The 25756-nt window shown below is 44.0% G+C and overlaps 1 protein-coding gene across 6 annotated transcripts in view; it reads right to left on the bottom strand.

Moving 5' to 3' along the window:
* Window positions 1-25756, bottom strand: part of RGL2 (ral guanine nucleotide dissociation stimulator like 2) — a 240029-nt gene that overhangs the window by 81111 nt on the left and 133162 nt on the right. For all 6 annotated transcript variants that reach the window (XM_069241871.1, XM_069241872.1, XM_069241876.1 and 3 more), the window contains one exon: window positions 78-271. In XM_069241871.1, coding sequence (XP_069097972.1) covers window positions 78-271 — 194 coding nt within the window. The remainder of the gene's footprint in view (window positions 1-77; window positions 272-25756) is intronic.

Below are 25756 nucleotides of genomic sequence, written 5' to 3'. Positions count from 1 at the left end.
AAAGAATCCGCATGTGACCTTTATAAATCAGGACAAACGGGACACTGTCCTAGAGCAGAGGTCCTGCATACACTCACTTGTCCAGGAGGAGCTTCAAGACAGTCTCCACACTGGTGAAGACCCTGAAGGTGGCCAGAAAGGCTGGGACATAGGAAGTGTCCCCCATGGTGAAGGCCTCAAGGAGATGATGAACAAGTTTCGGCAGCGTGCCGGCCTTTAGGATGCGCACCCTGGGAGTCTCCGGAGTGTCTTTCAGCGCCTCACTCTCCGCCTGTAAAAGGAGATGGGGAAAAGAGATGAGATATAATGCATGCCTCTCACACCTTACATTTTAGATGTGCATCTCTCAAACTGGCATGATGATCTTACAATGAAGATGTGTTCAGTATATTTAGCTGGTGGTTGTTTGCAACCCCCATCCAATAGCAGTTTTAGAGATTGACAAACAGCTAGGAATAAAAATTAAAAAGAAATATAGAGCCTCTCAAAGCCCAAACTCACAATACTTCAAAACCTCTTTGATTTGGCAAGTCGAGACCACACTTGTATCCCCACATTAAACTTCTACTCAACAAAAAATGCCTCCAAGCAATTACTTTCTGAAAGGATCACAGATGGCCACTGATCTCTGTATCCTGCACCCACAATGTGGAAAATGCACCTAACAGAGTTGGATATCCCATCAATACCTTAAAGTCAACCACAGAAGACTGAGGGGGTAAGTTTGGTGGACAGAGTACTCCGATACAAGGCGGAGCATTCTGTCTTTCCAATTGACAGTCTGCCCACTCAATTCAGAGCCATGTTTCTGCCAGTGGACACCTTATATGGATGACCCGACGGACAGTGTAAGTCCATCAGACTGCTTGCCCTACTAAGAGAGGATGGTGCGGTCTATTTTTTTCTGTTTAGGACCACTACAGAAATCCTGGCAGTCTTGAATAGAAAAAACAAGACAATTACCTCTACGCCCTTGGAGAAAACTTCCCTGGTGTTAGGGCCATTAGAATTTGGTCTACAAAAACAGACTCCTGCTTTGGGAATTTGTTTTTATAAAACAGAAAAGTTTGCTGAGCTACCACATTGTCACACGTCGGCTGCACAGCAATGTTTTAGAATCTTCAGAGGAGTTGGAAGGCACAGGCCAGCGAGACCTCTGAATATGGCAGCTGGCAATGACCTCACCATCCTGGTGGGCGGTGGCCCATCTGAAAACTCCAAGCTAGTGCCAGAGTTCTTATTGCTCTTTTCGCAACTCAACTTTTCCCCATTCAGAAATCCCAATCTGTGGTCACTAGTGCTAATGCTCTGCGTTTTACTCTGAGCAGGAGACTATAACTGGACCTGTACATGACAACACTGGTTGAAAGAACTCAATTTTAAATTCTATGTGGAAAATAAAAAGCCTGCTTACAGAAACATATCTACCCTCATTGTAACAGATCCTGTTCATCTCTAATTTAGACTATGGCAATACTCTCTTAACAGGCCTTGTAAAACACATATGACACCCTAAAGCCGCACAACAAAGGGCAGTGTGTCTGATCTATGGAACTTGCTCTTTTGACCATATAAGACTGATTCTCATTACCCTAAAGTGGCTCCTAAGAAAAAGCTTGATGAAATAAGTTACCTTTAACATCAGTTTTGCTAAACGATCCTGTTAAACACTCCCATGCGTTGCATACATCCTCCCATATAGTGGTTGAATTTTACAGAGGCTGCAGATCTCACCACGATAAAGGCAATATCTACCTACAAATCTGAGTGTCCAATAAGCATCAAACCAAATCAATTCTTTGCTAATGATCGTTTTACCCTGTTTTGCCCTTAACTGTATGGTGACCGATGCCTCATCTTCCATGAACAGTTTAAGACTTCCCAACACCTGGCAGTCAGGATGTGTATCAAGATTCCACCACATGGTCACGTAGTCATGACGTGTGCGATCCCTGAAATGGATCATGGGGAATCTGATTAATAAATTTGTCCTTCTAATTGATTAATCACATTCCTCTCGGGTCCATTTTAGGGATCACATATCTTCCCAAATGTTGTTGTCTGCCAAACTTGATATATGCTTGACTTATAGATATCGGAGATCATTTTGCTCTTTGTATAGCGGTCTTTTTTGTGCCTATCAAGCTCTCCACCATTCCATTTGTTTGTGGCCATAGTGGTAATATTTGCCTAAGTATTTCTGTCATATAATTCATAAAACTTTATAACTTTATTTCCACTAAAGTGTGGTCCATTATCTGTTTCAAATACACCTGGTATGCCTCAAGTAGAAAAAATATCATCCAATGCGGGATGCCTGCTGAAGTTGATAATACTACTTTCTCAACTGGTAAACACAAATATTCATCAATTATGACAAATACGTAGTGTCCAGAATCTAAAGGGCGATTAAAACCTGCTGCCAATTTGGCCCCTACGGCATCCAGTAATTTAGACATAAGCAAGTCCTCTGTGTTCTTCTCTTTCACAGTGCATTGACATAAAGGATGTTTTACCACTGCCTGACCTTGGAAACCACATTTTCTCTCTTACAAAAGTTATTTGATGGTGATATTCCTCTATGACTCGCATGAGCTAATTAACAACATACCTTAGTAAACTCAGTGGGATAATCAACGTATTACCTCTTAAAAGAATACCTGATGAAGCCACACTTAGCTCTGCATGTATATTCTTTACTTATGTTATCGTTCATTCAAAGTTATTTTTTTATTCCTTGAATCATTTCGTCCTCTAATGATGCATCAATTAGATTCTTGTCTGAAACTGTTTCAGCTATTGTTGGTTTAATTACGAAGCATAGATGAAGCACACATATTTTTCACCTTCTGACTCTTGTTTGATTTGAATACCAAGGGGATGTCTAAACAAATAATCTTCTGGATTATGCTCCCCTTCGGGTTTTTGAACAACTTTAGAATTGTAGCCCATTAATCTCACCCCTCATCTCATAATAAAAGGGGCATTTTTTCTTTTTGGTTTCCGAATATAGTGATTCATGTTTGATGATCCAATATGATAACAAAACATTTACCATATAAGAAATTGTGATACAATTCATATGGCCATACTACAGCTAAACTTTAATTTCAGGTTGATAATATTTCTTTTCAATGTCATACTGAGGAGTTTCTCTTCCTACCTTGTGCTGCACAAGAACAGCACCTGGCCCTAGAGGACTAGCATCCACTATTAACTCAGTACATAGTTCTGGAACAAAATATTTTAGAGTTAGCTGCTGAAGATAGGTCTTCTTTGATTTTGGTAAATGTATGTTCACAAAATTCATCACACTTGAATGTTCTTCCTTTTTTACTGCATTCTCTAAGTGAAGCACTGATGGTAGCTGTTAGAAATGGAGCCTCTATTAGGGAGTGGTTTGCAGCCTGTCCAAGTAGGGACCCTCACTCGTGTCAGGGTAATGGAGTCTCACAGCTAAGATAACCCCTGCTCACCCCTTCGGTAGCTTAGCATGAGCAGTCAGGCTTATCTCAGAGGCAATGTGTAAAGTATTTGTACACACACACACACACACACACAGTAACACAGTGAAAACATCACAAAAGTACTCCATGCTAGTTTAGAAAAATATCCAATATTTATCTGAGTAAAACAAGCCTAAAACAATAAAAATCCAATATACACAAGTAAAGATACAAATTTCCAAAGATGAAGTCTTAGCATAGCGCTTAGAAACACAATAGCTCGAACTGGGGCTATCACGATGTCTTAACTGAGTCATTGCCAACAGTTCGACACCACTCACGAGGGAGTGTGAGCCGGTCATGGAGTCGCACAGACCCCAGGTACAGTACCGTAGAAAACAAGGAAACAAAGACATTGCCTGGAGTCGGGCAGGTCAGGCGTTGCTGACCCGGTGCGACATTGGTTCCTTACTGCTCCCTGGGAGATGAGGCGTTGGTTCCTTACTGCTGGGCAGGGGAGGAGAGGCCTTGTTTCCTTACAGTTGCAGGGGAGGTGATGCAGCTCTGGTGGCGAAGGGTTGGTTCCTTATGACAAGGTGGGGTCGATGAATACAGCAGATCAAGACACAAGGCATCAACTTCGTGGTGACGCAATCACACCAAGGGGCCAAAGGTGCTGCGATGGAGTCGGAGTCCGGTGTCACAGATGTCGGTGACTCGAGACTCATACTGTGGCGGGACTTCGGAGGTGGTGCAGCGGTGCCTGGCCTGAGTCACCGGTCACTGTTGTTGCACTCAATGGGGGACACGGCTCCGGTGCAGGCAGCGGCCCAAAGTCAGACAGCAGCATCTGTTCCAAAGTCGCTCTGGAGTTGATGTGCTTATTTCTTCTTGGTTATACCAGAACTCACTTCCATGGGCCCATTAACTGAATCTGGCGCCATTTGGCAAATCAGGACTCTCAGCAAGAGAACACAGGTGCTAGTAGATGAAGTCTTTGATGTCCCTGAGACATATCAACAGGAGGCAAGCTCACTCCAAGTCTTTGGAGAACCTTTAGAAGCAAGATGTAGAAAGCAAAGTCCAGTCCTTGCACTCCCAGGACAGAGCAGCAGGCTAGTACAGCAAAGCAACAGGCAGAGAGGAAGTCTCTACTAGAGCACCCAACTCTTCTTCCTGGCAGAATGTCCTCAGTCCAGAAGGATTCTAACTTTGAGGAGTCAGAGGTCCAGTACTTATACCCATTTCTACCTTTGAAGTAGGCAAACTTCAAGGGAAAGTCTTTGTAATGCACAAGACCCTTCCATTCCTGCCCTAGCCCCAGACATACTCCAGGGGGTTGGAGACTGCTTTGTGTAAGGAGAGGCACAGCCCTATTCAGGTGCAAGTGTCAGCTCCTCCCACCACTCTAGTGCAGGAAGACTTATCAGCATATGCAGGGCACACCTCAGCTCCATTGTGTGAGTAAATTCACCAAAGAGCCCAACTGTCATCCTGACCCAGACATGTATTCCACAGACAGGCAGAGGCATAGAATGGTTAAGCAAGAAAGTGCCCAATTTCTAAAAGTGGCATTTTCACATTTACAATTAAAAAACCAATTTCATCAAATGTTATATTTTTACATTGTGACTTCAGAGACCCCAAACTCCTTATCTCTATCTGCCCCCAATGGGAAATTACACTTGAAAGAAATTTCAAGGCAATCCCCATGTTACTCTATGGAAGAGATAGTCCTTGCAATAGTGAAAAACGAATTTAGAAGTATTTTACTATCAGGACATGTAAATCACACCAGTACATGTCCTGCACTGCACCCTGCCCATGGGGCTGCCTTGGGCCTACTTTAGGGGTGACTTACATGTAGTAAAAGGGAAGGTTTGGGCCTGGCAAGTGGGTGCACTTGCCAGGTCAAAATGGCAGTTTGAACTGCCCACAAAGACACTGTAGTGTCAGGCCTGAGACATGTTTGCAGGGCTACTCATATGAGTGGCACAATCAGTGTTGCAGGCCCGCTAACAGCATTTGATTTACAGGCCCTGGGCACACTTGATGCACTATACTAGGGACTTACTAGTAAATAAGATATGTCAATCATGGATAAACTAATCACCAATATCATTTATAAAGAGAGCACTTGCACTTTAGCACTGGTCAACAGTGGTAAAGTGCCCAGAGCCCTAAAGCCAGCAACAATTAAATTTAGCACAGATCAAAAACTGGAGGTCAGAAGCCAAAAGACAGGGGAAACCAAGTCAAAGGCTGATAGGTCTAACAGTGACATGTGCTTTAATATATTTTGAACATTAACTTGCCCTTCCTAAAAAAAGAATGTAGCTCAGATGCATCCATACGATTGCTAATGGAGTTCAAAGATACAACTTCTAAAATAAGTGGTTTCATTCCTACTTTTAAAAAATGATGACCATAAAACAGTAGTTCATATTTGTTCATCTCACATTTTTCTACATTTAAGATGAGAGCAGCTCTTTTTGTTGACACATATCATGTAAGGCTTGATCATGTTCATTTTCTGTTTTTCCAAAACCTACAATGTCAACACAATAGATCATGGAATTTTGTTACTGGCCTTATAACATTTTTATAATTTCTAGGAACATTTCTGCAGCTGAACATATGCCAAAATGTAGTCTTTTGTGACAAAGCAGCCCAAGATGTACAAAAAACGTTATATATCTTGATTGTTCATCCAGCTAGTGATATTTCTTATATAAATAGAGTTTTGAAAACAAAGTAGCTCCACTGAGATTACTAATCATGTAATTTAAATGTGGGCCAGAACGTCTCTCTCTTTCAATTGCTGGGTTAGGTACTCACATGTCTACACAGATCCTAATGTGTATGTTTTTATTTGGATCTATTACTATGGGGGATACCCATGGGGTTGGTCTAGTAGAAGGTTCGATAATGTCTTGTGATATTTGCAAGTTTATTTATTATTGTACCTTTACAGTAAATGGATTGGAATTCCTCTGTGCATCTGCACAACAGGCCTTAATGCTTCATTAATATGTACTGTAATTGTTTTATCTTTTAATTTTCCTAATCCTTTAAATAATTCTGGGGTTTCCTTTACCATACAGTGCCGTGTGGTATCAGTGCAGGTCATTGCTATCAGTTTCATTAGTTGGGATGTGGCATGGCCCAGGTACATCTCCTTTGAGAATATGTATTTCTTCATTACTAGATATGTTTTCATATTTAAATTTTTCTTCAAATGTTCCTAAACAAGCAACAGGAAGTTTAGCTCCTCAATGAAAAACTTTAACATTTGAAGGAGTTAATGCTGGCCTTTCTTGTATTTTATGACACTCAGTGGACCTCATAGTGTTCCATGTTGCGCTGCTATCAAGGAGAAAGAGATCTTTTTTAGAACAAAGTATTATGTTAACAGGCGGTGTTTTATGGATGTTTTCTCTTTTTATTGGATAAATTTGATTTAAATTATTTTCATCATGTGTAGTTACTTACTCAACTTCCTCTGTATAATCACTGGCCACGCTTTCCTTTGTCTAACTTGCTTGATATAGTATTTTGTTGTTTTAGTCCAACCTTTAACATTTTCTTTCTGATCCTGTTTAAATTTGCATACACTTGTAAAATGATTTGCTTTTCCTCTTACCAACGGGCATTGCTCTAAACGTTCACTGCCCCTAGTAGCAGTTCCCAGCAATAGCGTGGTTTGTGGATTGAAGATTGCGTGGCCTATGCGGTCTCTGTGACCTCATAATTATACAATGGGGAAGAGGAAAGTGGGTTTCTACACCTCCTGCCACATCAACCTCAGTCGACCAGATGATACAACGTGCCGTCAGCATCACTGAGACTGATCTTACAGAGAGCTCTACAGAAGCAATGGTTTCTAAGGGTAGACATGTTGATCCCTCTGGTACAGGTGCTCCTCTTCCAAGTATGTTTGGTCAACCATCCGTATTATCTCCTGCAACAACTTTGGGTGCTGTGCAGCGAATAGCTGCCCCTTCCTCAGTCCTCAGCCCTCTTCCTCTTGCCCAGGCTAAGCAACAAAAGAGGGCAACAACATCTCGTTCTGTGGAGGTGGCTGTCCAAACAGAGATTATGCAGCCTTGTCCTACTGCAGTTCCAGTGGCAGCACAAGTTAACCACCCACAAGTGGATGAACAGGTGCGTGACTCTTACTTCTTCCAGGGTAGGGAGCTTAACTGAGGATAGTTTAGACAAGTTCAAGGACTTCATGCGGATCGAACTGTCCCCAGTTTCTGCAAGGCTATACCCCACTGCCCATCTTCTCCTTGAATCAAAGGAGGTTAGGAGATCAGAAGAGCAGGCCCCCAAGTACATCTTCTGGCACAAAAATCAGGAAAAAGCCAGGACAAGATCTAAAAGCTCTTACCAGTCACCCTTCTTGTTCGGTGGCTTCAGAGCATGCAGGCTCCCATTACACCCCCCTAAGGTCAGGGCCTCTCATTGTGAACTCCAACCACCTGGACAACTTCTCACTATCAACCAAACAAGCTGAGGATAAAATGGTTTATATCCAGGACATGCTAGGATGCAAGCAGATGTTCAACTGGTTTCACAACCTGTGAATAAGCTGCCTCCTGCCCGGTGTAATTATCTTGACTGGAGTACCACCTTTGCGCTTGGGCCAACGGGAATCTTAGGACGATTTATACAATAAGACTCTGAACTGGCTGGTTTGCTAAAGGAATTTCTCCACCCCATTTGGCTAATAATATTCTGATGGCAAGAAGGGTGGGTTGGCACAGGGCCTGTGGATAGGGAAGGAAATTGTATTATTGTTAACTTTAAGTCCATATCCTTAGTCTGTCGCCTTCTGTTTGGGTCGATGAGCAAGCAGCAAGTTGACACGAGTATTGCGGTATTGCCACTGGGGTATTTTTACAAGCCAAGCCCCTGTATTCCGAAAAGTCAGTAACAGGGCACTGTGCGGGGCTCTCCTTCAACGTGCCTTGAGTCCCCCGCCTGCCTTAACTCTTGGATCACCTACCCATAACTGCTTTGATGTGTTGGCAGATGTTGATTGACTTGATGAGGCAGGGAGTGGCCCTCATTATGCTAGCGACCCCAACAACAAGTGTGGGGTCATCAGTTCTACGCTCAAGTTTATTTCTTGGAATGTGGCAGGGCTCTTGTCCAAGTTGTCTGATCCAGGGTGGGGCGCTTTCATAGATGCTTTTGATATTTCTCCTTTCAGGAGACCTGGTCCTCCACCTCCCTCTGTCGCTCCAGGTTTGCTACTTACTGCCTGGCGGTGACTTCCTGTGAGAGCGGCAGATCCTCAGGAGCTGCTATAACTTGGGTCAAAACCTCCTTAAATGTGTAAAGTTAAGGAATTTAAACTAGGTTTGCCATATTTATTGTGTATCAGTTTCACCATGCAAAGCAATATTATATGTAACATATACACTGTTTATTGCAGGGCATCTGGAACAAACTAGAGTCGAGGTAATGAGATTGTTGTCGGCACATCTGGCGACACTCCCTGGTGAAGGGGTTACTCTAGTTGGGGTGACCTCAATTATCAGTTCGAGACACTAGACGTCCATTTTAGGCTGGATACATCAGAAGAATACCACTACTGGTCTATACCAGAGCTTACTATCCCTCCTATAAAAAAGAATGTTCCCCCTTAGCAATCCAACACAATGCCCACATGCTGAATCTGGGTTTGCAAGCCTGTAATGGGACGTCATTCTCTGATAAAGATGCCAATTTCACAATCGGCCGCAGAGTACAAGCTTCATTGATTATTTTTTGCTTGACGTCCGGTTGTGGATGAATCTAATCGATATGGTTGTTTTACCATGGCTGGACGAGGATCACAATGCCATGGACCTTGAGATAAAGATGCCCATCCCCATTGTTAGGGAAACAGTAATGAGCCCTTTGATAGAAGGCTTGTCTTGTCCACTAACTGATGCAGGGTTCAATGGAGCTTTGTTGTTCAATCAAAGGGCACCGTTGGGCAAATCTATCATTTAGTTGTGGATATACTAGGGGAGCTGGGACAGTTCTTAGATCATCCAGGTTCAGAATTGTTTCAAAATATGAGACAGATTTTTTAAAGTGGAATCTAGATGTGCGGGTAAGAGATGAGGTCCTCCCACGTGGTACTCAAGCTAGCACAGTGACGCAAGAAGGGTGTTATCCTGTGCATTCAAGTTACAGGATTGTTTGATTGTTGAAGACACCAGAAGAGCCTATAAACAAGCCATTCAGGAAGCAGAGAGAGTGGGAAAGGAGGAAATGGGAGGGATTGCTAGCAGCCGCAAGGCAAGGTGATCCTCACACTTTCTGGAATATATTAGTGATGGGCAGCCTTGAGGGCTTCTGTCCTATTGAAAACCATATTCTGATGTCTGAATGGGTCAACCATTTTTCTAATCTTTATTTCACTCCAGAGTTGATCAGAGCCCCAGCTCTGTCTCCTGACCTAAGTGGGCCACTCGGTGTAGGAGGCTGGCCTGGCTTATAGTGGGTACCTTGTGGTACTTACACCCTGTGCCACGTCCAGTTATCCGGTATTAGTAGAATAGAGGTGTTTCTAGCAGCTTAGGCTGATAGAAGGTAGCCATGGCAAAGCAGCTTAGGCTGAACTATGAGACATACAAAGCTCCTACTATACCACTGGTGTCATATGCACAATATCATAAGAAAACACAATACACAGAAGTACTAAAAATAAAGGTACTTTATTTTTATGACAATATGCCAAAAATATTTCAGAGAATACCCTCACTTAGTAAGTAATATACACAAGTTATATGTACACAAACCCAAAACAGGTAAGTAACAGGAAGAAAAGTAGTGCAAACAATGTAGAATCAATGTAGAATCACAATAGGATGCAATAGATAAACATAGGTCATGGGGCAACACAAACCATATACTCCAAAAGTGGAATGCGGACCCCAGACCTATGGGAGATTGTAGAGGGTCACTGGGACTGTGAGAAAACAGTAAGGGTGTCCAAAATACCCCACCCCAAGACCCTGGAAAGTAGGAGTAAAGTTTCCCTACTACCTCAGAAAGACACAATAGTCGTGATATGGGGATTCTGCAAGAACCACAAGCACCAGCAAAACACTGAAGACGGATTCCTGGACCTGAGGACCTGTAAAGGAAGGGGACCAAGTCCAAGAGTCACGAAAGTGTCCGGGGGGGGCAGGAGCCCACTAAACCCCAGATGAAAGTGCAAAGGTGCTGCCTCTGGGTGGAAGAAGCTGAAGATTCTGCAACAACGAAGAGAGCTAGGAACTTCTCCTTTGGATGGAAGATGTCCCACGGCGTGCTGGAGGTTGCAGAAGTGTTACCAGGCAGAAATACTGCAAACAAGCCTTGCTAGCTGCAAGAGTCGCGGTTGAGGATTTTGGGTGCTGCTGGGGACCAGGAAGGACCAGGATGTCGCCCCTTGGAGGAGGAGACAGAGGGGGTGCTCAGCCACTCAGAGAGCCCCCACAGAAGCAGGCAGCACCCGCAGAAGTACCGGAACAGGTCCTTAGAAGATCTGAGGATAGCGGTCGACTCAGAGTCACAAAGGAGGGTCCCACGACATCGGAGTCCAACTCAGCGAGCTGGGCAATGCAGGACGGAGTGCTGGGGACGCAGGCTAGGCTGTGCACAAAGGAAGTCCGGGAAAAGTGCACAGAAGCCGGAGCAGCTGCAAATCACGCAGTACACAGGTTTGCTGTTTGGCGTGGGGAGGCAAGGACTTACCTCCACCAACTTTGCACAGAAGGGCCACTGGACTGTGGGAGACACTTGGACCCAGCTCCTGTGTTCCAGGGACCATGCTCGTCAGGATGAGAGGGGACCCAGAGGACTGGTGATGCAGAAGTTTGGTGCCTGAGTTAGAAGGGGGAAGATTCCGTCGACCCACAGGAGATTTCTTCTTGGCTTCCAGTGCAGGGTGAAGGCAGACAGCCCTCAGAGCATGCACCACCAGGAAACAGTCGAGAAAGCCAGCAGGATGAGGTGCTACAATGTTGCTGGTAGTCGTCTTGCTACTTTGTTGCGGTTTTGCAGGTGTCCTGGAGCAGTCAGCGGTCGATCCTTGGCAGAAATCGAAGAGGAAAGTGCAGAGGAACTCTGGTGAGCTCTTGCATTTGTTATCTGAGGAATAGCCCAGAGGAGAGACCCTAAATAGCCAGAAAAGGAGGTTTGGCTACTAAGAAAGGAGGCTTGGCTACTGAAAGAGGTAAGCACCTATCAGGAGGGGTCTCTGACGTCACCTGCTGGCACTGGTCACTCAGAGCAGTCCATTGTGCCCCAACACCTCTGAATCCAAGATGGCAGAGGTCTGGGACACACTGAAGGATCTCTGGGCACCTCCCCTGGGAGGTACTGGTCAGGGGAGTGGTCACTCCCCTTTCCTTTGTCCAGTTTCGCGCCAGAGCAGGGCTGGGGGATCCCTGAACCGGTGTAGACTGGCTTATGCAGAGATGGGCACCATCTGTGCCCATCAAAGCATTTCCAGAGGCTGGGGGAGGCTACTCCTCCCCAGCCCTTCACACCTATTTCCAAAGGGAGAGGGTGTAACACCCTCTCTCAGAGGACATCCTTTGTTCTGCCTTCCTGGGACTGGGCTGCCCAGACCCCAGGAGGGCAGAAACCTGTCTGAGGGGTTGGCAGCAGCTGCAGTGGAAACCCCAGAAAGGCAGTTTGGCAGTACCCAGGTTTTGTGCTAGAGACCCGGGGGATCATGGAATTGTCCCTCCAATACCAGAATGGTATTGGGGTGCCAATTCCATGATCTTAGACATGTTACATGGCCATGTTCGGAGTTACCATTGTGATGCTACACATAGGTAGTGACCTATGTGTAGTGCACACGTGTAATGGTGTCCCCGCACTCACAAAGTCCGGGGAATTTGCCCTGAACAATGTGGGGGCACCTTGGCTAGTGCCAGGGTGCCCACACACTAAGTAACTTGGCACCTAACCTTCACCAAGTGAGGGTTAGACATATAGGTGACTTATAAGTTACTTGTGGGCAGTGAAAAATGGCTGTGAAATAACGTGGACGTTATTTCACTCAGGCTGCAGTGGCAGTCCTGTGTAAGAATTGTCTGAGCTCCCTATGGGTGGCAAAATAAATGCTGCAGCCCATAGGGATCTCCTGGAACCCCAATACCCTGGGTACTTAGGTACCAGTGTGCCAATGAGAATTGGTAAAATCAGTCACTAGCCTGCAGTGACAATTTTAAAGCTAAGAGAGAGCATAAACATTGAGGTTCTGGTTAGCACAGCCTCAGTGATACAGTTAGGCACCACACATGGAACACATATAGGCCACAAACATATAAGCACTGGAGTCCTGGCTAGCAGGATCCCAGTGACACATATCAAACATACTGACAACATAGGGTTTCCACTATGAGCACTGGGCCCTGGCTAGCAGGATCCCAGTGAGACAGTAAAAACACCCTGACATATACTCACAAACAGGCCAAAAGTGGGGGTAACAAGGCTAGAAAGAGGCTACCTTCCTACACTCGGTGACCATCCGGATTCATTAGTTATTAGCATTGAGGAGGTTGTTCTAGCCTTACAAAAAACTAATCGACATAAAGTCCCGGGGCTTGACAAAGTTTCTGGGGATCTCTTCTTGGACAAGCCAGAGGTGTGGAGTTCCTATGTTGCCTTCATTTTCAGTGACTTTATGAAGGGGGCTGCTACTCCACCATTGTGGGCAGGGGCTAAGATTGTGTCAATTTTTTTAAAAGGGCGATTGCAACCTTGTGGCCTTTTATGAGCCTAAAAGCCTAATTGACAGCACTCAAAAACTTTTTGCAAGGGAGATTGTGTCTAGATTTCAGGAGTGGATGACCACTGCAGAGATACTAACCCCCTTGCAAGCTGGTTTTGAGTGCGAACCATCAGTATTGAGCAGGTATTACGCCTCCAGTTGCTGTAGTAGAAGTTCGTCCAGTTAGGGCGGGGCGCCTTTTTGTGGTGTTCATCAATTTAAAGTAGGCATTCAACCCTGTACTTCGCTCCAAACCTTGGCAGGTCCTGGTTGACCTGGGGGTCCCTCCCTATCTGCTGAAAACGATTATGAGGCTACATGAGTAAATCTTTGCCCAAGTCGGATGTGGGTATAAGGGGGAACTGACAAATCTGTTTCTAGTAAATAGGGGGTCAGGCAGGGCTGTGTCCTTGCCCCCCCCATCCTTTTTACACTTTTCATTAATGATCTTGCAGACTTTGTGGATCATCGCAAGTCTGACCACCCTGCTTAGCAAACATCAGGGTACCGGCAATGATGTTTGCTGATGTCACGTGGCTTTTGTCCAAATCCCTCAATCCCTCATAAGCCTCCAAACATTTCTCGACAGATTACACACTCGGACCTAGAAATTAACATCACTAAAACAAAATATATGGTTTTCAGCCCATGCTGTACCTCTCGCCCAAACCTCACGCTTAGAGGGTCCCCTCTGGAACGTGCCCACATTTTTGATTATCTGGGAGTTACCCTTACTGAAACTTCAATTGGCACAATCACATCGAAAAGCAAAGACTTGAGCGAGAGCAATCTTCGGGGGGGGGTTGTAAAGAAGCATAGGGGTTCTCAGTTTCGCCCCCCACCCCCCCCCCCCCCAGCGCTGCAGGTATAATCAGCAGGCGCTGGGATCTGCTATATGTGGTGTATCGGGGAAGGGTCTGGGCAACGTCCGAGCTGAATGCATAACTAACTAGCTGAGCCGAGGCGCTACATTTGCCGAGTGCGGTGGTGTTGCTTGGTCGAGGCACGTGAAAGGAACCCCTGGAAATATTAGGTTGGCTCGTCTATGGGAGGTACCTCCTGAAGCCTCTTCGATATCTAAAGAGGAAACAAAGAGTGCTTTTCAGCAACACAAATCTAGAATTGCGCGTCGCTGCCCGGCGGGGCCCCCGACAGCAGCTTTCCTTCAGGCCTGTTTGATGCGGGACCATCTGTGGGTGGACTCGAGGCCGCTCTGGGAGGACTTTGCATCCGCAGTTGGGGAAGGATCCCTGCCTCGGACAGCGGAGGATGGAGCAGGGAGGGTTTGTTTGGATGGCTCAGAATGAATCAGTTCTGCATGTTAGATGTTTCTGTCTCTCACATCATTGTATTAGCAGGAAATGAATCAGGCCCTTTGCCGGAATCAGGGCGCAGAGAGCGGCTCCGAGGGTTCAGTTATCAGACACAAGCCAATGAGGCTTCCGAGGTCTCCGGGTGCTGTGGCCACGCGTCAGACATCACAAACAGCTCCACTTGGGGCTGAGGTTGTGCCGCCTGCCCCCCTCATTCAGCTTAACTTCTGGCCATTCTAATTAGGTTTTGTCTGGATCTGTGTATGGATTTGATATTTTATGAATTTGTATTTGCAGCTACTTTATCTCAGATTTTATCTTAATATTTTATTTTTATTGTGATCATGATGAACTTTGATGCAAACTGCAGAAAAAAAGTTCTTGTTTGTTTTGTTGATTTAACTTTGCACATTCCTTACATGCTTATCCTGAAGCTGGACAGCTATTCACACGGGTAAATTGTAGTCCACAACGAAAACACCATTTTTCCCCTTGAAATTCAACTTTTTTTTTCCAATTTATTGATTTTTTTTTTTTTGATTTTTTTGACATCAGTAGAACTTGTTTCATTGTTTTTATTCTTCCATATTTGCAGCACGTTTTTTCTTTGGTTGAGTTAAGGCCCTTCGTAGAACACTCTGTAAATCGTGTCTTCTCTAATACATTTTTTTCTAAATTATAGTGAGTTACATCCTTGAATTCTTCTCAGTCTGATTGTTTGCTCACTTTACAATTTCTCAAATGCACAGAATAATCATACATTTTTGTAATCTCGTTACATTGTAATCAATGGACTCTTCTTCTGCTTGGCAGGCCATGTTACAATTATATCTTTCGAAGTCTAAATTTCTTCGGGGAACAAATCTATCACTCAGATATTTCATGAGTATTGTACATGTGTTTCTTTCTTTAACTGTTAATGTTATAATTAATTCTTTTACATCAACGATTCTTAACCTGGGGTCCGCAATGCATAATCAGGGGGTCTGCAGCTTCTTAGAAAATTAAATAGTATTAACAGATTAATGAAGTGTATATAAAAACAGCAGCAAAATGGTAAAACATTTTGTAAAAGTAAAGAAATGGTCAAACATTTTGTAAAAGTAAAGAAATGTGAAATTGGAAGCTTAAAATTAAGTTGGTATCCTCAGATTGATTCGTGGGAGCAGTGAATGTGTATCAAACAGAATATAGTATGGAGATGGGCGGCCTCACCTGAATTCAGAAAAGCTTCACCCTTTTCATTACAAGTAACATTTGTTTTATTTTTATTTATTTGTAAATTAAATGCAATATTTCATAATTTATGTATTTATTTGATAAATGCTTTTAAAAAAAATGTTTTCATTGATTTTTCCAATATGGTCAGAAAACTTTAGTAGGTTAACAGTGCAACAGCAGCAATGAATGTGCAACGTGCCCCTCGCCCCCGCCACACCACCCCACAATGCTACTCTTACATTTTAGTCCCTGCAATTCCTACACGTTTAACATGTCCAACATCAATAGGGTGCATTATCAGGTGAGTGCTAATCAATAAGGAGCTGTTATCGGTCCATTATGCCTGCCGATGGTAGCCGACATCTAGAGCATGGCATATGCTTTCTGCCTGGAAGTGCCTCCGGTGCCCACGCCACCCCGATCTTCTTCTGTTACACATACAGGACTACGTGTAGGACGGGTAGTCGCCCACACGTCATTCTCTCCCCCGATACCCGACGGAACATCAGGTGGTTTGTGTAGGTCTTGTAGCATCTGTGCCCACGCAGCCAAAACATCCATCAATTTCTCATCCCTTCCGACATGCATCATTCGTACCTCTCCGGCCACTGTCCATTCCACCATGTCTCTGAGCCATTCCGTATACTTGGGTGTGACTGCATTCAACCCTCTAATGGCTATACGTCTTGTTGCAAGTATGATCCCCAGTAATATAGTCCCAGTAGTAGGGACTGGGATGTAAATGGAATCTCCCGCCCGGTGACTCGTTCAAGAGCTCGAACTACCTCTCCCCAAAAACATGCCAACAATGGGCATCGCCATACTACATGCAAAAAATCAGCCTCTGGGGCACCTTATCAGGTGCACCTGTCTGGTCGATGGTTATATGTTGGGTGGAGAACTTAGGGAGTCCAGTACGTCTGGTGTGTATAGTTATACTGTATTAATTTAAAGCGAGCATTAACGCTCACCTCTTTTGCTCCAGCATGTACTTTTTCCCACTCTAGTACGGTGACTGTATCGCCCAGCGCTGTTTCCCATCTCTTCTCTAATTTAGGGGTATGTTTGGGACGATCCTGTCTAAGCGCTCTATAAAGATGGGAAATCAGCCATCTGCCCCCTGCCATGTTTAACCTCATAATCAGTGTGTGCGAGACAGGCAGCTCCCTCAGGAAGCAAGGCCACAGACCACGCGCCATTGCTGCAATTTTTGTGTATTGCAAATATTGTCCTGGTCCCAACCCAGAGGAGTCAATGGCATCTGCCTGTGTGATAAATGCGTCTCCAAGATGCAGATCTCCTAGGAGCTCACAGCCCACATCCATCCATTTCTGTACCGACATAACCTTTGCAACTTGTGCAAATGGTTTAATGTCCCAGAGTGGCATGTCCCTGCCACATGGGGCACGTCGCAGCACCAGAGTGACTGCACGTACCCATACCCCACATAACTGACGCATATTGTACGGTAGTTCTTCCGGCACCTACGTCCCGCTCATGAGCAAGGTAGGCAATGTGTGGTCCCCATATGTGCCCTGCAAGAGAGCCCTCTCCCAGGTATCATCCCCGCCCCAACCAGTGTATTGCATGGTGAAGGTGGGATGCCATATAATAGAGTTCTACGTTTCTAATCTCCATCCCACCGCGTTCCCAGGTGTCCTTGAGCATTGAGATGCTTACTCTCTTCTTTCTATTAGCCCAAAGTAATTCCACGATCAGGCAACCCAACTTGGTGAAATACCTCTGGGGTATGTCAAAGAAGGAACCCTGTGGACCATGTAAGCATCTGGAAAGTATGACCGTTTTCACCACGGCCCGTCAAGGAGGGGCAGTGTTTTCCAAAAGTGAATTGATGCCTGTAACCCCTCCAACACTCGCCTCATGTTAAGATCTAAGAATTTCTACTCTGTACAAGCTATCCTTATACCCAGATATCTAATCCCTTTGCCACCCCATGGGAGACCGACCTGAGGGAGCAACTCCGTCTGAGTTGCTGCTAACTCACCTATTGGAATAAGTGTGATTTTGGGGCATTCAAGAAGAGACCAAAGGACTCTTTAGAGGGCCTGCAGTGCCTCCATGAGTATCAGTACAGCGTAGATCAGGTGTCGGAGATACACAAGGGCATCATCTGCGTATAGAGACACCACATGTGTGGTGTCTCCATCAGGGATTCCTCAGGGTCTTAATGCCTGATGCAGTAATGTAGCCAGGGGCTCCATAACCAGGGCAAATAAAAGAGGTGACAAAAGGCAGCCCTGCCTCGTACCTCTTTGGAACACAATTTTGTCTGACACTATGGTACCCGTACGCACTTGTGCATCAGGGTCCGTATACAGTAATTCAACCCACGCATTATATCATGGGCCGAGGCCCATCTTCTTCAACATTAAACACAAATAATCCCAATGGAGCGAATCTAAAGCTTGTTCAATATCCAGGAACACAAGACCATGGCTCCTCCCTCATATGCGATGCATGGTAGATATGGGCTAAACGCCCAAGATTATACATGGTCCTTCTGTGGGGTATAAACCCACACTAATCTGTATGCACAAGCAACGGTAGATGCGTAAGCAGGGGCGCAGTTAGGACTCCATTCAATATCTTAACATCCACATTCAAAAGGGATAACGGCCTATAGGATGACGGTTCTACGGGATCTTTAGCCGGTTTAGGGAGTAACACAATGAACGCCTCACACATGGAGGCAGGTAACCTCCCCCTTTGGCGTGCCTCTTCATTGACTTCCAGTAATTTCGCCGACAGCATCTCTGCAAGCGGTGGTAAAATTCAGCTGGGAGGCCATCACCTCCTGGTATTTTTGCAGTTTTAAGTCATCGAATGACAGCCACAATTTCCTCCTTGGGAACAGGATCTTCCAAGGAGGACCTCTTGTTTTCTCCCAGTACCGGGAGGGTCATCTCCACCAAGAATGTACAACCATAATCTCAAAGTGTCCCCCTTTCATCTCACATACAGGTGACCCACATGAGATCGGAATACTTTATTTATCACCACTTGCATACTGATTAGAGTTCCCCTTTTGTTCTGTAATCTTACAGCCAGCTCTCGGGTCTCCTGTTGTCTGTGCAGCCGTGCAAGCATAGCACCCGTCTTATCCCCCTCAGCATGTATCCGTTGCATATAGGCAGTACAAATATGCTTTTCCAGCTTGCGCCAGTCAACTAAGAGTTCCCTCCGGACTTGTTGCCATTCCCCTAATTTATCTGGCTGAAACAGGAGGTCCTTTTCTAGGTCCTGCAAGTGTCTCTCCGGAGGGGTAAGATCTCTTTGCAGCTGTCTCTCTGCACAGTGAGGCAGTTTTCAGCATCTCATCACCACCTTCACAGCCTCTCAATCGTATGACCTACCACTAACGCTTCCCCAGTTCTCGTTTAAAAGAGGGACAGTTCCTCTATAATTGTGGCCTCAAGATACATAAACATGCAACAACACCTCCTGGTAGACCGATTATATCGGGGATTAATTCACCGACTGAGGCACTTTCAGAATATATTGATGGTTTTTTACAACCTATTGTAAGGAATTTACCGCCATATGTACAGGATACACAGGATGTGTTGGTGAAACTAGAAGCTGTTACTTGGTCCCCCGAAATGATTTGGCTTACCATGGATGTCAGTTCCCTATACACTTGTATACCCAAGACAAAAGGTTTAGAAGCCACTCAACATTTTCTTTCAAATCGATCAGCTTCCTATATGGAACATACGGGTATGTTACTGGAAATGACTGATTTCATATTGGAAAATAATGTGTTGTACATGAGGGAGAATGGTTCAAACAGGCTCAAGGAGTAGCAATGGGTTAAAAATTTTCATCGTCATATGCGAACCTATATATGGGCCTATTTGAAAAGACACATATTTGGTTGGAAACCTCCCCCTCTTCCCCCCCCCCCCACTTTAACTGAATATATCTTCTTTTGGGGACGATATATCGACGATATATTGATGATTTGGACAGGAGTTGAATCATTATTGTTAGATTTTTTAATTACATCAACAACAATGATTTCAACATAAAAATTACATATGAATATAATAAAGAATGAATACAATTCCTGGATTTGGAAATATTGATTGAAAACGGTCAAGTCCATTCAAACCTATATCGTAAACCTACTGCTTGTTATGCTTCATTGCATGCTAAAAGCTTGCATCCCAAAACCCAAATTAATGCTATCCCCTTTGGGGAAATGATTCGGACAAAAAGAAATTGTAGTAAAGTAGATCTCTGTGAATTAGAATTAGATAATTTGCAGAATAGATTCATCCAAAGGGGATACTCAGAACAAACTGTAAGGACAGCGAGAAACAAAGCAACAAAATATCAAGATCATCTCTTTTAAAAAAACGAAATAGGAGTTAAAATTCGGCATCACAAAGGACAATTTCTTTCTCTACACCTTACAGTCAGAATAGTCAAGACATTTACAGAATCCTTTCCAAACATTGGAACATCTTACACACAGATGATACTTTGAAACAAATATTAACTTCCAAACCCAAAATGATCAATAAAAAGGGTACCACCATTAGAAATTTAGTTTGTAGGAGTTATTTACCACCAGTTAGGGAGAAACTGGAAACATGGCTTCCTGTTAAGCCAGTTGGTTTTTCAATTGCAGCAAATGCAATATGTGTAGCATAGCTCTGCACAAAACTTTTACATTTAATTTTAATGGTAGTAAAATATATAAGATTCTGATGTTCATTAAATGTAACACTAAATTTGTAATCTATATAGCAGTTTGTGGTGATTGCAATAAAATGTATGTAGGAAGTACCATCCGACCATTAAAGGAAAGGATCCAAGAACACATGCATGCTATAAGAAATGATGATTTAACATCTCCTATACTTTGCCATATTAACAAGGATCATCCTACAACAGAGGTACCTAAGATTAGATTCATGGGTATTAGCCAGACCAAGGCGAGGTGGCAATCGTGAGATTGGTCTCAGAAAAAATGAGGCAAAGTGGACATCAGACTTAAGAGTATAGAATTGGGCATGAACTTGGACCATGAAATGCCTCATTTTTTATAAGTTTATAATCATGACTATCTGCTATGTGTTTAAAATTACAGGGCGTAGTATGGACCAAATTATTGAAATAAGATCATGTATATTGGTAACTTAGGATGTAATCGTTGTAGAAACTAACAAACTAAATTCCAACAGCACAACAGGAGCTCTGCATGCACTCTGTTCCTTGATTGACTTTCTCTTCTATTTCTCATATAACTTTTCTATATGGGTACAGGACATGGATGTTATCCATTATGGATATATAGCCACTTAACACTAGCGTACTTTAATATACTAGTGAAGATGTCATGTTCAGCTGTTCGATCATATTATTAGACAATGGCATATAGTGTCTAAGACCATGACATAGGCATTTTCTTATGGCAGTGGTGTCCTTCTTGCTCTTATCTAATTTTTTGAATACATATGATCTTAATGGGTAAAGGATTCCCTTTTCAAGTTGGCCATTTATTTGTAAAACTAGTTTGATAGTCATCTTTATATCTGTGATTACAAGTATTTATTTATCAATAATTAATTGGAGCGGTTGTGACTTCCTGCCAGTTGGAGGATGATTTAATGAACCGTGCTAAGAAGGCTAAGACTATTGAAAGATGGCGCATACAACAATAAACGTGTTGTTCTAACAACGCGCTTACATGTTCGCATGCAAGCGCGTCGTCCCTTTTCCATTTCCAGTTCCAGTTTTTAGATGGTGAGACTCACTCGAGACCGGACATTTATACCGAGGTGAATGGTTCTGACCAGTTAGGCTGCTTCTTTTTGGAGGTCGGTTTATAAGGTATTCAAATAATTTGGAACCACTTTACAGACGTTGAAATAAGTTGTGGATAAGAGTGATTGGCTGATAATTATTACTAATAAACACCACTAACCACTTAAAGATGGCGCGCATAACGGTAAATAGGACACCTAACGACGCGTGTATAGGAATACATTAAATCGCATCACCCCTTTTTCATTATTAATCCCTATATGAGAGCGTTTTACGGCAGTTACAGGCTGTTTGATAGTTATCAGGCATGCTGTCGGTTCTCTGTGAGACTTTGGAACTTATCATGGTAAGTAGATAGACGTTCATGCTCGTGTTTTCTATAAATGTAGTTTAGATATTTAACTAAGGTGTTTACATTATTGATACAGTTTGGGACTTAATAATGAGCGTCAATTGAAATATTTGAGTGGCAATATATAGCTACATAAAGGTTTTTGGGTGATACTTTAGTTACAGTACTGTGCACTCACGTGGTTCCTGTTTGATCCATTGTAGGTGTGTCTCATTTGAGAGACTGGAGGATTGTTGGAAGAGCTGATCTTTCCTCATAATTGAAAAACTTTTGGCATGGATATGGAGAACATTTGCCATATATAAAAGTCTACATATGTAGGTTGGTGGTACTATTGAGTTGAATATTTGGGAGTATAACAAGTTATTAGAATTTTGTGACAGAGTAGTATATGTGTTTGTACATTTGCAGTGACCCCGTGAAACTTTTTGGATTTAAATCATTATCAAAGAGGTACCAATATATCTCTCTAAAGATTCATGACAGTGTGGGACTTTACCATTTACAACATTATCTTTCTGTTCACAATTCTAACTTTAGGTATTATTAATACTCTTCCCTTCTATGTTGGGTCATTTTTCTCTTTATTCCTTTCTCTGTATTTCACTTGTCATTTCGTGGTTGGAGAATTTTTGTTTGGCATGTGTAGTATATACTATTCGGTGATGGTTTTGGTATGTGGCTTGCTCTTTTTGGACACCTCTCAACGGTTACTAATTTTATTCTTATACTGGCACAGTTGGTGCCAATCTATGGAGAAAATTGTATGTTTATGGTGTTTGACAATTTGTAACTATGTTGTATATAAGAATATTTTATTGTCTTTTGCTGTTTAATCAGCCTTGAGGAAGTCCGTAACAGGACGAAACGCGTGTCGGCTGAATTCTACAATTACAAGCATGAATGCTCTTGGATGAACTTACCTTGGATTCAATTGTTTGTTTTGGTTTTATATACTTGGTACATTGGGTCGAGGGTTCAAATATGGAGTACTTTGTTTAAATAGGTTGGCCTTTCAACGTTGGGGAATGATTTGTCTATATGGGAGGCAATTTGTAATATAATTGTTAAATGTATATTAAAGGATTTTTTTATTGAATATTTGCCACATACTAGCTGTATGATTTATTACATTTTTATGTTTACATTGTACAATTGAAAATCTGTTTCTTGAATTGACTATAGATCCTTTGAATCCATCATATCAGACAACGAATTACTTGTATATTTGTGTGCTCCACATAATGTTTTCAATAATCTGCTATGTGTACTTGTTGCAGGTGTAAAACAGGGATAAACCCTGAACTGTGGAAATTTCAGTCTCCATGGGTCAATCAATCGGAGCTCCCGGAAGAGTTCTATCAAGTGCCCTGTCATTTGTAATTCCGTGTTTAATTTCTGGGGAGCTTGAACTAATTCTCCATCAGTTACACAATTGCAATCCCCTGCTAGGATAATATCTAAAGATAAAAACTCTGCACCAGCATTGGTCACTCCACTGTAGCATACCCCACAATCTATCCTGGGGCATAGACAAACTTCAAGCACATCACGTGTCTATCCAAAATATCGCAAAGTATCTCAGATCTCCACTCCGGATCAAATACATGGGCCTTACGTTGAAAGGGGACCGCAGGCGCTACCCATATTAGCACACCTCATCCATATCCAGAACACGACGGTGCATAAATGTGTCCTCTCTATCTCTTTCTGAGACTAGGTATACAGTCCCCCAAAATGTGAGTGTCCTGCAAAAATGCAATTGATACTTGATAACTCTTCAGATAGGTATGCTCTACTGCGTTTCTCAAGACATGCCACGCCCCTCACATTGCAAGCCCAAAATGTACATACATTAGCCATTTTCGTTGTCTGTGCAGTGAGGGCTCACCATCAACAGCCCGCGGCAATGCACCCGAATACATCCTGTATATACAAACCCATCTATTCAAGCACTGCAGTCTCCCTGCATGCGAGTAGCGTTCGTCTCCCAGGAATCGAAATTCAACCAAACTAGATCAGCATTCCAACCACTCCCCCCCCAATGGGCAGTGACACCGTCTCGCCCTTGCCACAGCGTATCTGGGAGCAGACATGCATATCCCGCCCCATACCCGTCCTACGGGTGTTCTAAACGTCTAAAACAACACTTTTAATGTAAAACGCTACGCTAAAAGTCAACACGCTGTAGGCGAAGCGAGGTCATAGCGCTCAAGCGGCTCCCACAACGCCTAATCCCCTTGGTCCCGTTGGCTGCTGCCAGCATATAATATTCAACGGAAATGTAGTCTGTCTAGAGTTCCATATCAGTACAGTATAAATGTTACCAATATCTTCAGGACTTCCCCTCCTCTTTACTGTCTGTGTCTGAGCACCAAGGGCTCTGCCTCTCCCAGTAGGAGGAGCTGGGTGTCATCATCACCGCAGGTTTCAGTAGAGTTCCCTCCGTACCCACCATACTCCTACCCGACTGGCCAAATGTTTTTCATTTATTCTCTCGCCTGCTCATAGTTTGCGACTTCTGTCTTTGGCTCGACTAACCGGAGACAAGCCATGCCTCCTGTGCAGTCCCACCACCAGAGGCTCCCTCCAGAGTGTCCACCCACTCACTCGCCTCGCCTGCGCTGAATAAGAAATGTGTTCTGCCCTCATGCACTGCCCTCAGTTTCGCTGGAAACATCAGGCTTTATCTCAAATGGAAAGTCCACAATCTCTTTTTGACATTCAAATGGGTCTCCCGCTGATTCTGAACTTTCTGTGTGTATTCAGGAAAAATTGACATAGGGTGTCCTTCAAATTGTGGTTGCCCCTTAAGCCGGACATGGCACAGGATAGCATCCCGATCTCTATAATTAAAGAGACAAGCAATAATTGCTCGTGGTGGTGCACCAGGCCTTGGTGCGGGGGCAAGTGCCAGATGAGCCCTTCCAATGGTGAAGAAATTGTAAAGTCCCTGTATAGGCATGACAGACAGGAGCCATTCCTCCAAGAAGGTTTCTATTGATTGTCTCTCTGCCTTCCCAAGAAATCCCATGCATTGCAGATTATTGCTCCTAGATCTTTCTTCGGAGTCTTACATTCGTTCTTCCAATTGTCTGTTCCAATGCGGCCCCCACTTGTTGCAATTGTCGATTATCGTCACTCTCCCTGCCACCTTACGGAGGTCTGCCCTCAGAAGATTTACGTCAGTGGCTATCAAGTCTATTTTATTAGCAAGTTCAGACTGAGTTCATCCATAACATCTGCCAAAGACAGCGCCTGTGCTGCCCTGCCGCGGGGACCAACTTGTTTTTCGTTCGTCTGAGTGCCCTCCATGGAGCCCATTGGTAATGTTGCCTAGGTATAATTAATAATCTTGTTGGTCTGGGATTGATGCAGTGCTTTATCTTTCACCATTTTGCTTTTGCCTTTGTGTCCCCTCAGGGGCCGCCCACAGCTAGCTCGTGGTCTTCTCCTCTGTCCCGCAGCACCAGCTCACCACGCCGATCTGCTCCCGGAACGCCAGGACAAGGTGGGGGGCAAGGCAACCTGGTCTCAGGTACGGTGCTTAGCGCCACCAGAGTGATCCACCTCCAACATAGGCCAAGGAGTAAGATGCGTAGTCTAGGCCGTAGACATATGTCCTGACCAACAGGTAGGCCACTGTTCTCCTGCCACCTCCCCTTGCACTCCCCTCTTTTGTTTTTCAGGCCTATCCGCGTTCTGCTGTTTTTCCTCCTCTGTCCCCCGTACCCCTCTAACTCCAGGACCTACTTAATGGCTGTCGCTGTGCGACCATGCACCGCATGCCCTCCTGCTGTGCCAAAGGCAAGCCCATCTGCGCCCAGTGCCAGGACCCCTGTTCCTCCCACCATCCACC

Source organism: Pleurodeles waltl, chromosome 6 (genome assembly GCF_031143425.1).
Source record: "Pleurodeles waltl isolate 20211129_DDA chromosome 6, aPleWal1.hap1.20221129, whole genome shotgun sequence".
Taxonomy (NCBI): Eukaryota; Metazoa; Chordata; class Amphibia; order Caudata; family Salamandridae; genus Pleurodeles; species Pleurodeles waltl.
Note: the sequence above shows the minus strand (reverse complement) of the source record. Positions and strands in the feature narration are given on the sequence as shown.